At 44.5% G+C, this 14,117-nt stretch overlaps 2 protein-coding genes across 2 annotated transcripts; both read right to left on the bottom strand.

Annotated features, from left to right (window-relative positions):
* Positions 1-3,779: 3,779 nt before the first annotated feature.
* LOC122319658 (craniofacial development protein 2-like) lies at positions 3,780-4,694 on the bottom strand. Its single transcript, XM_043207255.1, has one exon. The coding sequence runs from the start codon at positions 4,692-4,694 to the stop codon at positions 3,780-3,782; it is 915 nt and encodes a 304-aa protein (XP_043063190.1).
* A 5,842-nt stretch (positions 4,695-10,536) lies between these two features.
* Positions 10,537-13,694, bottom strand: LOC122319657 (craniofacial development protein 2-like). Its single transcript, XM_043207254.1, has 2 exons — positions 13,604-13,694; positions 10,537-11,534 (listed from the first exon to the last, which is right to left on the bottom strand). Exons 1-2 carry the CDS (start codon positions 13,692-13,694, stop codon positions 10,537-10,539), a joined length of 1,089 nt encoding a protein of 362 aa, XP_043063189.1.
* Positions 13,695-14,117: the final 423 nt, after the last annotated feature.

Raw genomic sequence — 14,117 nt, 5'->3', positions numbered from 1 at the left:
TGGTAAGATAAGTAGGATAGGCCTTAGATTTACGGATAGGATAATTTTGGGATTTAGGGTATACATATAAGTTAGAATAAAAGACTGTGCCCTATGAAGGGCACATAGACTAAGCACCCCATACACACACCCACCCGCGCGCCAGCGCAACATCAAGCCCGCAATACCTGCAACACGGGCCCAGCAACATCGCAACCGCAACACCGGCGGCCAAGCACCGGCCCCACCGGCCAGCAGCCCCGCAACATAAGTGGCCAAGCCCCGCCACACGGACCCCGCAACATCGGCAGAGCTCCAGCGACGCAAACAGCCAAGCCACGATCAGCCGATGCACATGGTAGCCGGCAAGCCGAAGCCCGACGCCGCCACGTGGTTTTCCACTTCGGGTCGGCCGAGGCGACAACGCTTGTGCGGTCGGCGGCTGGACGAACCGCTGCCCGCCCAGCGGGACACTTAAATTTGTAAATACCAGCGGCCACGTGGACAGGAGTGCGTTTTTGCTGAAATTCATATTGAAAGTGTTTTTTGGGTCGCTGATTACGAAAATGACAAAAGAAATTGGTGGGAAAGGACGAGCATTCAAAAAATGTTTATATGAGGATTTATTAGCACATTCGTCAACAAAAAAGGCATTGTTTCGCTACTGTTTCAAAGTAGATACATTAAATATGCTAATGATATTTCCATCTGTAACATTGCCACTGCCATCTCCTACGCTATCATCACTATCGTCACTCTTGTCACCCTTTTCATATGATAAAAGTTTAGGCGCTTTACGAGATAAATTTTTGCCTTTTTTTGGCCGAGATTTTCTTATACTAGAGATAAGGGGATCTGAAGAAGCGAGGAGTCGCATAAAAATATCCTGAATGTTTTTCACTCTGGAACATTTTCGCGAAAAACTTAACCGATAGTTTCTGACATCCTTATTCCGTGACTCCTGCGCTTCTTCTGACAATTGCCCTATTGTCATAATTGATGACTCGATGATCTTGGGTACATGAATGAGTACCTTGTGCACTGTGGTAGACATATTATACTATTTATATTTTGACACAAACAACTGGGCAGTCTCGTGGCAGTATTTTTTAAATAATTGCACTTTCACATTAAAGCAACTCGACAAAACTTGTAAAATTGTGTGGAATCTTTCAACTAGTTCAAGATCAATACCCAAAATACTAGCTAAAACAGTGTATTGTTCAAATAACGTGTTTCCATCATTCGAATTTCCCATTCCTGGTTTGGGACGATCAATAATCAAATGCAATTTGAATCGCCTTTTCAATCACGGCTTTACCGTTAGCAAGCGATTGTTTCACTTCTTCACTTCGAAACTGCCATGATTCAACTTCTTTTTTGTATTCTACATGCAAAAGACACAAAAACGTATCCAACAGTGCAAAGTAGATAAGCCGTATTGGTAGTTGGAAGTGTCGACGACAAGTTTTTTTATAGCTTCAACGTAATTGAAATTTTTTGAAGTAGTTTTGCACAAATAGCATCTAATCGATGATGTTGTTTCAGTGACCATGTTACGTCGGTGTATTCGTGCATGTGACCTGGGAAAGGACTCAGGCCGAGGGATGGGCATCCGATGTTCAGGCACCAAGATGCCGGCGTAAGCTCGTCGATTTTGGGTCGTGGGATCTTGGTAAGCTCCTCACCTCTTCAACATAACGTGAATAAATATTAGTGGTGCTTGAAAAAGTTTGTACCGTTCGTCGGTCAGCAGTCCTCACTGGCCACCAAGCTGTAGCTTGATCGTAAAATGATCGGGCAATATTTTGGCCACGTTCCCTCTCCTTCATGCATCCGCGTGCCTGATGGATCGTCGCGGGCCGCGCAATACGATCCCCTTTTGTCAAGGTTGTCCGTCAAATTTTATGTCATCGTTTTTGACCTACTCGACCACTTCTCGCGTCAACACCCCTTCTGGAAATGTTTACCTACTCATTTTGTTGTAGTTAAAATAGCATAATTTTATTGGGTAATATATTGTTGGCTAGTGCCATGTAATACAAAGAATAGAATTAAAAAGCTAGTATAAAAAAATTATGATACGTTGGCTATAACTGTTTTTAGCGAGGAGTATCGAATTCATCAACAAGCAAAGGTGTGCACGTCAACAAAAATTGTTGGCTATTCACGTCTACAAACGTCGCTCTGAGGGCTCTTGTTTTTGCATAACCAAAACAAGGCGGAAACTCGTCGTTGAAAAGTAATTTTTATTTATTTAAAGTTTATTTGTTTTTTTTTTTTATTCTTATTTTTTATTCCTCTCGGGAACATAGGGCTTCTACGTGAGCTTTCCATCTAACTCTATTTTGAGCTGTCTGTTGTCGTCTGTAACGCGCCAAAGTTCTGTGTTGGCTATTCTGTTTGGCCAGAATACCCCACATATGACTCTCAGGCATTTGTTGCTGAAAGCCTGTAGCTTATGCGTTATTTTCTTCGTGGCGAGCCATGCTATACTTCCGTATAGCAGTATGGATTTCACACACGCATTGTAGATCCTGAGCTTTGTTGGCCGGCTGATTTGTCGGTCTCTCCATATGCGGTATAATCTCCCAAATGCTGAGCGGGCTTTGCCAAGACGGCTGGAGACATCATCATCCACTCCACCACTGTTGGATATGATGGTGCCAAGGTACGGGAAACTGGTAATGAACTCGATTGGGTTCCCATTTATGTTGATGTTTCCTTCACTGGAGTGGTTGAAGCGCATAGCTTTTGTTTTCGCTATGTTTATTTCGAGCCCTACGCTGCTGGCTATCCTGACAAGGTCGTCACTTTTCCTCTGTATGTCGTCGAGTGTGTGCGATATGAGACAGATGTCGTCTGCGTAGTTCGTCCTCAAGGTGTCTGGTGAGGTTCCACGTAATTCCGCGCTTGGAAGAGCATACTTCGCTCATTAACTCGTCGACTATGATGTTGAAGAGGAGTAGTGACAGCGGGCATCCTTGCCGAATTCCGGTGTTTGTCTGGAAAGGTGCACTAGTTTTTCCATTGTGCAGTACCGCCAAGTTGGCATTGTCATACATCAATTTGATGATGGCGATGAGATTCGCAGGTACTCCTTATCTTGCAAGTGCTCGCCATATTGCTGTTTTTTCAACTGAGTTGAACGCCTTCTTGAAGTCGATGAACAGGAGGTAAAGCGGGGCTCTCCATTCCACAGCTTGCTCGGTTATTATGCGTAGTGTATTTGCCTGGTCTACGCAACTCCTGTGTGGTCTGAAGCCTGCCTGTTCGTCTCGGATTGATGGCTCAATTTTTTCCTGGAGGCGTTCGTTCAGAAGTGTAGCTAAGATCTTGTAGCTGGTGTTGATCAGTGTTATCCCTCTCCAGTTGTTGCAGTCACTAAGGTCGCCTATTTTTGGGAAGGTTCACAATGATTCCGTTTTTCCAGGAGGCTGGCACCGTCTCGCCTTCCCATATGCGTGAGAAATGTGGATGCAATATTTCAGCCATCAGTTGGGTGTCAACTTGAAGCAATTCGGCTGGTATGTTGTCTTCGCCAGCTGCCCTGTTGTGCTTCAGCTTCTTTATTGCATTCACGATTTCTCTTACATTCGGGGGTGCAGAGGGTATCCTGCTACTCCCACTTGGCGGCACAACACTCCTGTAGTCTATGGCCACGTTTGGTGATGTGGTGTGGCTAATTCCCATGAAGTGTTGGCGTCATCTTCGGATTTGTGCGTCATCATTGGATAGGAGGTTACCTTCTAGATCTCTGACTGGTTTGTTCTGTTTGTGATGGGTGGTGGTTCCTCCTTCTAATCAGGTCCCAGGTTCTTCAAATATCCAGTCCGATCTTCCGCGTTGTTGCAGGCCGTGGTCCTTAGTTGCCTGCAGGTGTGCTCCCATGGGTGGTCTTCTAGGGGGATCTGCTGTTCTCGCAGCGTGGACGTCATTCTCGTCTTCAGAGTAGAGTCGCTAAGGAGGTGCAGGTTCAGAGGGGGCGCTCGCCGGTGTTGACTGTTGCCAGTGTTCCTTGAGTGGTTGCGGTTGAGCTTTATTAAATGTTCTGCAATGACCAACTCATGGTCACTGTCTATAGATGCTCCCCTTTTGTTCCGTACGTCCAGTAGCGAGTGTCTCCATTTCCTGCTAATGCATATGTGGTCGATCTGGTTGCGCGTATTACCACTTGGAGATGTCCAGGAGTATTTGTGGACATCTTTGTGTGGGAATATTGTGCCGCCGATGACCATTTGGAATAGCTGGCAGAGTTCCACTAATCTTTCTCCGTTATCGTTGCGAGTCCCAGTTCCATGCTGGCCCATGACAGATCTTAGTCCGGTGTTGTTGGGGCCAATTTTTGCATTGAAGTCACCCATGAGGATGTTAATATCACCTTGCCGTAGCTTGTTGAGGGTTGCTGCAAGGGCAGTATAGAAGTCGTCCTTAGTGTCGTCGTTTGCGTCTTCCGTCGGGGCATAGCATTGAGTGATGTTTATTATGTATCTAGCTCTACATCTGAACCTGGCGGTCATGATTCTATCAGAAATGGGTTTCCAGGAAACCAGTGCCTTCTTTATGCACTTGGACACGAAAATTCCCACTCCATATCTTCTGCCGTCACTGTTGCCACTGTGTAGGACTAGATTGCTATCTAATGTTGTTGTTTCCCCACTGCCAGCCCACCTTATCTCGCTGATTCCAGCTATTGCAATGTGAAGTTTCTCCATCTCCGCCTCGAACTGTGCTAACCTAGATGGTTCTCTTAGAGCTCTAACGTTCCATTGTCCAATTCGTGTCCGTTTTGAGATGCCTACGGTCGTTATCGAATTTGGGGAGCCGTTTATGTTTAAATTTCTCGTATTAGTTTCAGTAATCGTTGTAAGTTTTTCGACCGATCTGGTGATTGGCCAAATGCAGCTTATCCCAGTGGTAGGGCTGCCACCTGTCGCCATCGGGGATTGACGTCTACGGTCTTGTGATGTTATTCGTAGAAAAGCGAACAGTCTGGTGGCGCGCTCGCCCTGCTGGGTGTTGTTGCTGTTCGCAGAAAAACACAGGGTGCGCTTGGTACTATGTGGGTGCCCCCGGGGCGTTGGGGAAAGTGGAAGTTGCCGAAAATTGTTGTAATAATCATTTATTATGTGGAAGAATACTTTCTAAAAGTTAGAAAAGCATTTCAGAGAGGAAGTTTTTGTGTGGCCATGCTCTCGTCATGGGTGGGGTTTGAACCCACGACGCCGTGGTTAGCAGGTAGTTAAAGCAATATTGAAAACAAAATATTTAACTTCTATAAATAAAATAAATGGCCTGGAAGAGGCTAACAATAAGATATTTTCCTTTACACCTGACACAAATATACTTAGATCTACTAATGTTGTAAAAATAAAATGAGATCGAGAATATATGTATATATATATGAATATAGTAAAAACTTGGGAACAGGGTTCTGTCAAACTTACCCCATTTTAATCCGGAGCGAAGAGATCTCGACGCGTTGGATCCTGGGTGTTGCTATATATAGTGATGGAGTTATACATACATATACCTTTGTGCACCAATTAATTGTAACCGAACAATAATAAGATATACACAAACACAAAATAAAAAATAATACACTAAGTGGAGTATGCATATATATATAATATAAAATGAGTTGGGTTTCTGTTTTTTTGAAGCGCGGTTTGGCTGTTATTGGGCTCCCAGGTTACTTGGAGCGAGCACTTGCTGTTGTTTGTTTTTGCTGATGTTCACTTTAACGGCCATGCACCGGTTCACAGTCAGGAAGATCAGTATAGCAGCGATGAATTCCAGGGTATGTTGTACTCCTTCTATTTCCTGTAGCGGCATAGAGCTTTTTCTGATCTATTGGTCTTCTATGCCAAGTGTTCCCACCTAGGAATCATATTTCTCGCTTTACCCTGTTTTGGGGAGTCAATACCCCCTTCGGTGAAGTGTGCCCGGAACTGGTGTAGATTTTCTTTACTTTCTGCAATCTATTGCGGCCGCTGACCGGGTCATCGGAGACTCGGTAATTGTCGACTTGCATTTTCTTTGTCGCAATCCAACTGAGTGAACGGGGTAATGGTACCCCTTCCCCTGCTTTTAGATTCTGGTTTTGAATCTTCAAAGTCATACGATAAGAAGAGTTTCTCACGCCGATCGATAAGCACTTTTAGTTTTGTTATGTTATGTGTTATATAATGCATCTACAATCACGAGAATAAGAATTACATCACTCCAAAATGACTTGTTATGTGTTAGTCATTTTGGAGTGATGTAATTGAACAAGTACCGTTAAATTCTTATTCTCGTGATTGTAGATGCATTATATAAGTATGTGTTGCTATATCCTAATAGAAGTAAAAAAATTTATTTATTTGTTGAGCCCCCTTTAGTTATCACCTGGCCCTTCTGCTGCCCCATATTTTCGGAAAGAGTTCCTGGTTTTTCAAAACAAACTTGGAGTGCCCTGTGATAAAGGACTAATGAAATTCATGCCCTCATTTAGTTGTATAAGTTTTGTCTGAATATAAAAAGCATTAGAATAGCGAACACTGTCGGCCTTCTGGAACTTCCAACTTCGGCATTTTAATTGTTTGTGAGGACCCCTATTGGGTCCCTCGCCCTATACATAAAATTAATTTGTAGTTTGTAGGAATAAGTAGGGCTTAGGTAGGTAGGATTAATTGGTTGGTTTAATTAGGATTAATTCGTAGAGTAAATTGCTAGGATTAATCGGTAGGATTAGGGCTTAGGATTAATTTGTAGAATAAGGGCTTAGGATTAACTGGTAAGATAAGTAGGATAGGCCTTAGATTTACGGATAGGATAATTTTGGGATTTAGGGTATACATATAAGTTAGAATAAAAGACTGTGCCCTATGAAGGGCACATAGACTAAGCACCCCATACACACACCCACCCGCGCGCCAGCGCAACATCAAGCCCGCAATACCTGCAACACGGGCCCAGCAACATCGCAACCGCAACACCGGCGGCCAAGCACCGGCCCCACCGGCCAGCAGCCCCGCAACATAAGTGGCCAAGCCCCGCCACACGGACCCCGCAACATCGGCAGAGCTCCAGCGACGCAAACAGCCAAGCCACGATCAGCCGATGCACATGGTAGCCGGCAAGCCGAAGCCCGACGCCGCCACGTGGTTTTCCACTTCGGGTCGGCCGAAGGCGACAACGCTTGTGCGGTCGGCGGCTGGACGAACCGCTGCCCGCCCAGCGGGACACTTAAATTTGTAAATACCAGCGGCCACGTGGACAGGAGTGCGTTTTTGCTGAAATTCATATTGAAAGTGTTTTTTGGGTCGCTGATTACGAAAATGACAAAAGAAATTGGTGGGAAAGGACGAGCATTCAAAAAATGTTTATATGAGGATTTATTAGCACATTCGTCAACAAAAAAGGCATTGTTTCGCTACTGTTTCAAAGTAGATACATTAAATATGCTAATGATATTTCCATCTGTAACATTGCCACTGCCATCTCCTACGCTATCATCACTATCGTCACTCTTGTCACCCTTTTCATATGATAAAAGTTTAAGCGCTTTACGAGATAAATTTTTGCCTTTTTTTGGCCGAGATTTTCTTATACTAGAGATAAGGGGATCTGAAGAAGCGAGGAGTCGCATAAAAATATCCTGAATGTTTTTCACTCTGGAACATTTTCGCGAAAAACTTAACCGATAGTTTCTGACATCCTTATTCCGTGACTCCTGCGCTTCTTCTGACAATTGCCCTATTGTCATAATTGATGACTCGATGATCTTGGGTACATGAATGAGTACCTTGTGCACTGTGGTAGACATATTATACTATTTATATTTTGACACAAACAACTGGGCAGTCTCGTGGCAGTATTTTTTAAATAATTGCACTTTCACATTAAAGCAACTCGACAAAACTTGTAAAATTGTGTGGAATCTTTCAACTAGTTCAAGATCAATACCCAAAATACTAGCTAAAACAGTGTATTGTTCAAATAACGTGTTTCCATCATTCGAATTTCCCATTCCTGGTTTGGGACGATCAATAATCAAATGCAATTTGAATCGCCTTTTCAATCACGGCTTTACCGTTAGCAAGCGATTGTTTCACTTCTTCACTTCGAAACTGCCATGATTCAACTTCTTTTTTGTATTCTACATGCAAAAGACACAAAAACGTATCCAACAGTGCAAAGTAGATAAGCCGTATTGGTAGTTGGAAGTGTCGACGACAAGTTTTTTTATAGCTTCAACGTAATTGAAATTTTTTGAAGTAGTTTTGCACAAATAGCATCTAATCGATGATGTTGTTTCAGTGACCATGTTACGTCGGTGTATTCGTGCATGTGACCTGGGAAAGGACTCAGGCCGAGGGATGGGCATCCGATGTTCAGGCACCAAGATGCCGGCGTAAGCTCGTCGATTTTGGGTCGTGGGATCTTGGTAAGCTCCTCACCTCTTCAACATAACGTGAATAAATATTAGTGGTGCTTGAAAAAGTTTGTACCGTTCGTCGGTCAGCAGTCCTCACTGGCCACCAAGCTGTAGCTTGATCGTAAAATGATCGGGCAATATTTTGGCCACGTTCCCTCCCTTTCATGCATCCGCATGCCTGATGGATCGTCGCGGGCCGCGCAATACGATCCCCTTTTGTCAAGGTTGTCCGTCAAATTTTATGTCATCGTTTTTGACCTACTCGACCACTTCTCGCGTCAACACCCCTTCTGGAAATGTTTACCTACTCATTTTGTTGTAGTTAAAATAGCATAATTTTATTGGGTAATATATTGTTGGCTAGTGCCATGTAATACAAAGAATAGAATTAAAAAGCTAGTATACAAAAAATTATGATACGTTGGCTATAACTGTTTTTAGCGAGGAGTATCGAATTCATCAACAAGCAAAGGTGTGCACGTCAACAAAAATTGTTGGCTATTCACGTCTACAAACGTCGCTCTGAGGGCTCTTGTTTTTGCATAACCAAAACAAGGCGGAAACTCGTCGTTGAAAAGTAATTTTTATTTATTTAAAGTTTATTTGTTTTTTTTTTTTATTCTTATTTTTTATTCCTCTCGGGAACATAGGGCTTCTACGTGAGCTTTCCATCTAACTCTATTTTGAGCTGTCTGTTGTCGTCTGTAACGCGCCAAAGTTCTGTGTTGGCTATTCTGTTTGGCCAGAATACCCCACATATGACTCTCAGGCATTTGTTGCTGAAAGCCTGTAGCTTATGCGTTATTTTCTTCGTGGCGAGCCATGCTATACTTCCGTATAGCAGTATGGATTTCACACACGCATTGTAGATCCTGAGCTTTGTTGGTCGGCTGATTTGTCGGTCTCTCCATATGCGGTGTAATCTCCCAAATGCTGAGCGGGCTTTGCCAAGACGGCTGGAGACATCATCATCCACTCCACCACTGTTGGATATGATGGTGCCAAGGTACGGGAAACTGGTAATGAACTCGATTGGGTTCCCATTTATGTTGATGTTTCCTTCGCTGGAGTGGTTGAAGCGCATAGCTTTTGTTTTCGCTATGTTTATTTCGAGCCCTACGCTGCTGGCTATCCTGACAAGGTCGTCACTTTTCCTCTGTATGTCGTCGAGTGTGTGCGATATGAGACAGCTGTCGTCTGCGTAGTTCGTCCTCAAGGTGTCTGGTGAGGTTCCACGTAATTCCGCGCTTGGAAGAGCATACTTCGCTCATTAACTCGTCGACTATGATGTTGAAGAGGAGTAGTGACAGCGGGCATCCTTGCCGAATTCCGGTGTTTGTCTGGAAAGGTGCACTAGTTTTTCCATTGTGCAGTACCGCCAAGTTGGCATTGTCATACATCAATTTGATGATGGCGATGAGATTCGCAGGTACTCCTTATCTTGCAAGTGCTCGCCATATTGCTGTTTTTTCAACTGAGTTGAACGCCTTCTTGAAGTCGATGAACAGGAGGTAAAGCGGGGCTCTCCATTCCACAGCTTGCTCGGTTATTATGCGTAGTGTATTTGCCTGGTCTACGCAACTCCTGTGTGGTCTGAAGCCTGCCTGTTCGTCTCGGATTGATGGCTCAATTTTTTCCTGGAGGCGTTCGTTCAGAAGTGTAGCTAAGATCTTGTAGCTGGTGTTGATCAGTGTTATCCCTCTCCAGTTGTTGCAGTCACTAAGGTCGCCTATTTTTGGGAAGGTTCACAATGATTCCGTTTTTCCAGGAGGCTGGCACCGTCTCGCCTTCCCATATGCGTGAGAAATGTGGATGCAATATTTCAGCCATCAGTTGGGTGTCAACTTGAAGCAATTCGGCTGGTATGTTGTCTTCGCCAGCTGCCCTGTTGTGCTTCAGCTTCTTTATTGCATTCACGATTTCTCTTACATTCGGGGGTGCAGAGGGTATCCTGCTACTCCCACTTGGCGGCACAACACTCCTGTAGTCTATGGCCACGTTTGGTGATGTGGTGTGGCTAATTCCCATGAAGTGTTGGCGTCATCTTCGGATTTGTGCGTCACCATTGGATAGGAGGTTACCTTCTAGATCTCTGACTGGTTTGTTCTGTTTGTGATGGGTGGTGGTTCCTCCTTCTAATCAGGTCCCAGGTTCTTCAAATATCCAGTCCGATCTTCCGCGTTGTTGCAGGCCGTGGTCCTTAGTTGCCTGCAGGTGTGCTCCCATGGGTGGTCTTCTAGGGGGATCTGCTGTTCTCGCAGCGTGGACGTCATTCTCGTCTTCAGAGTAGAGTCGCTAAGGAGGTGCAGGTTCAGAGGGGGCGCTCGCCGGTGTTGACTGTTGCCAGTGTTCCTTGAGTGGTTGCGGTTGAGCTTTATTAAATGTTCTGCAATGACCAACTCATGGTCACTGTCTATAGATGCTCCCCTTTTGTTCCGTACGTCCAGTAGCGAGTGTCTCCATTTCCTGCTAATGCATATGTGGTCGATCTGGTTGCGCGTATTACCACTTGGAGATGTCCAGGAGTATTTGTGGACATCTTTGTGTGGGAATATTGTGCCGCCGATGACCATTTGGAATAGCTGGCAGAGTTCCACTAATCTTTCTCCGTTATCGTTGCGAGTCCCAGTTCCATGCTGGCCCATGACAGATCTTAGTCCGGTGTTGTTGGGGCCAATTTTTGCATTGAAGTCACCCATGAGGATGTTAATATCACCTTGCCGTAGCTTATTGAGGGTTGCTGCAAGGGCAGTATAGAAGTCGTCCTTAGTGTCGTCGTTTGCGTCTTCCGTCGGGGCATAGCATTGAGTGATGTTTATTATGTATCTAGCTCTACATCTGAACCTGGCGGTCATGATTCTATCAGAAATGGGTTTCCAGGAAACCAGTGCCTTCTTTATGCACTTGGACACGAAAATTCCCACTCCATATCTTCTGCCGTCACTGTTGCCACTGTGTAGGACTAGATTGCTATCTAATGTTGTTGTTTCCCCACTGCCAGCCCACCTTATCTCGCTGATTCCAGCTATTGCAATGTGAAGTTTCTCCATCTCCGCCTCGAACTGTGCTAACCTAGATGGTTCTCTTAGAGCTCTAACGTTCCATTGTCCAATTCGTGTCCGTTTTGAGATGCCTACGGTCGTTATCGAATTTGGGGAGCCGTTTATGTTTAAATTTCTCGTATTAGTTTCAGTAATCGTTGTAAGTTTTTCGACCGATCTGGTGATTGGCCAAATGCAGCTTATCCCAGTGGTAGGGCTGCCACCTGTCGCCATCGGGGATTGACGTCTACGGTCTTGTGATGTTATTCGTAGAAAAGCGAACAGTCTGGTGGCGCGCTCGCCCTGCTGGGTGTTGTTGCTGTTCGCAGAAAAACACAGGGTGCGCTTGGTACTATGTGGGTGCCCCCGGGGCGTTGGGGAAAGTGGAAGTTGCCGAAAATTGTTGTAATAATCATTTATTATGTGGAAGAATACTTTCTAAAAGTTAGAAAAGCATTTCAGAGAGGAAGTTTTTGTGTGGCCATGCTCTCGTCATGGGTGGGGTTTGAACCCACGACGCCGTGGTTAGCAGGTAGTTAAAGCAATATTGAACACAAAATATTTAACTTCTATAAATAAAATAAATGGCCTGGAAGAGGCTAACAATAAGATATTTTCCTTTACACCTGACACAAATATACTTAGATCTACTAATGTTGTAAAAATAAAATGAGATCGAGAATATATGTATATATATATGAATATAGTAAAAACTTGGGAACAGGGTTCTGTCAAACTTACCCCATTTTAATCCGGAGCGAAGAGATCTCGACGCGTTGGATCCTGGGTGTTGCTATATATAGTGATGGAGTTATACATACATATACCTTTGTGCACCAATTAATTGTAACCGAACAATAATAAGATATACACAAACACAAAATAAAAAATAATACACTAAGTGGAGTATGCATATATATATAATATAAAATGAGTTGGGTTTCTGTTTTTTTGAAGCACGGTTTGGCTGTTATTGGGCTCCCAGGTTACTTGGAGCGAGCACTTGCTGTTGTTTGTTTTTGCTGATGTTCACTTTAACGGCCATGCACCGGTTCACAGTCAGGAAGATCAGTATAGCAGCGATGAATTCCAGGGTATGTTGTACTCCTTCTATTTCCTGTAGCGGCATAGAGCTTTTTCTGATCTATTGGTCTTCTATGCCAAGTGTTCCCACCTAGGAATCATATTTCTCGCTTTACCCTGTTTTGGGGAGTCAATACCCCCTTCGGTGAAGTGTGCCCGGAACTGGTGTAGATTTTCTTTACTTTCTGCAATCTATTGCGGCCGCTGACCGGGTCATCGGAGACTCGGTAATTGTCGACTTGCATTTTCTTTGTCGCAATCCAACTGAGTGAACGGGGTAATGGTACCCCTTCCCCTGCTTTTAGATTCTGGTTTTGAATCTTCAAAGTCATACGATAAGAAGAGTTTCTCACGCCGATCGATAAGCACTTTTAGTTTTGTTATGTTATGTGTTATGTGTTATGTGTTAGTCATTTTGGAGTGATGTAATTGAACAAGTACCGTTAAATTCTTATTCTCGTGATTGTAGATGCATTATATAAGTATGTGTTGCTATATCCTAATAGAAGTAAAAAAATTTATTTATTTGTTGAGCCCCCTTTAGTTATCACCTGGCCCTTCTGCTGCCCCATATTTTCGGAAAGAGTTCCTGGTTTTTCAAAACAAACTTGGAGTGCCCTGTGATAAAGGACTAATGAAATTCATGCCCTCATTTAGTTGTATAAGTTTTGTCTGAATATAAATAGCATTAGAATAGCGAACACTGTCGGCCTTCTGGAACTTCCAACTTCGGCATTTTAATTGTTTGTGAGGACCCCTATTGGGTCCCTCGCCCTATACATAAAATTAATTTGTATCTTGTAGGAATAATTAGGGCTTAGGTTTAAGTAGGTAGGATTAATTGGTTGGTTTAATTAGTGGGATTAATTCGTAGAGTAAATTGCTAGGATTAATCGGTAGGATTAGGGCTTAGGATTATTTGTAGAATAAGGGCTTAGGATTAACTGGTAAGATAAGTAGGATAGGGCTTAGATTTACGGATAGGATAATATTGGGATTTAGGGTATACATATAAGTTAGAATAAAAGACTGTGCCCCATGAGGGCACATAGACTAAGCACCCCATACACACACCCACCCGCGCGCCAGCGCAACATCAAGCCCGCAATACCGGCAACACGGGCCCAGCAACATCGCAACCGCAACACCGGCGGCCAAGCACTGGCCATACCGGCCAGCAGCCCCGCAACATAAGAGGCCAAGCCTCGCCACACGGGGCCAGCAATATCGGCAGAGCCCCAGCGATGCAAACAGCCGATCCACGATCGACCGATGCACATGGTAGCGGGCAAGCCGAAGCCCGACGCCGCCACGTGGTTTTCCACTTTGGGTCGGCCGAAGGCGACAACGCTTGTGCGTGCAGAGCGGTCGGCGGCTGGACGAACCGCTGCCCGCCCAGCGAGACACTTCAATTTGTAAATACCAGTGGCCACGTGGACAGGAGTGGGACGCCGACCACCACGACTGGAAGATCACAGGAGGATCAGGGCGAAGGACAACTGGTGCTGGCAGCCACCATGGATAGGCTGGCCACCATCCCGGAGGAGTAAATTTGGGTGAGCCAGCGACTAGTTCTAGGAAGTTAATATATT

The sequence above is a fragment of the Drosophila yakuba genome, unplaced genomic scaffold (assembly GCF_016746365.2).
Source record: "Drosophila yakuba strain Tai18E2 unplaced genomic scaffold, Prin_Dyak_Tai18E2_2.1 Segkk4_quiver_pilon_scaf, whole genome shotgun sequence".
NCBI classification, from domain to species: Eukaryota; Metazoa; Arthropoda; class Insecta; order Diptera; family Drosophilidae; genus Drosophila; species Drosophila yakuba.
This window is presented reverse-complemented; position numbering and strand designations above follow the sequence as displayed.

What these genes read in the sequence shown, in the direction of transcription:
- LOC122319658 (XM_043207255.1), bottom strand. Translation starts at nt 4,694, where the DNA reads ATGGAGAAACTTCACATTGCAATAGCTGGAATCAGCGAGATAAGGTGG.
- LOC122319657 (XM_043207254.1), bottom strand. Translation starts at nt 13,694, where the DNA reads ATGGCCAGTGCTTGGCCGCCGGTGTTGCGGTTGCGATGTTGCTGGGCC. An exon ending in GATGTTGCGCTGGCGCGCGG is followed by an intron (nt 11,535 to 13,603) that starts GTGGGTGTGTGT and finishes TAACGACCGTAG; the next exon opens with GCATCTCAAAACGGACACGA.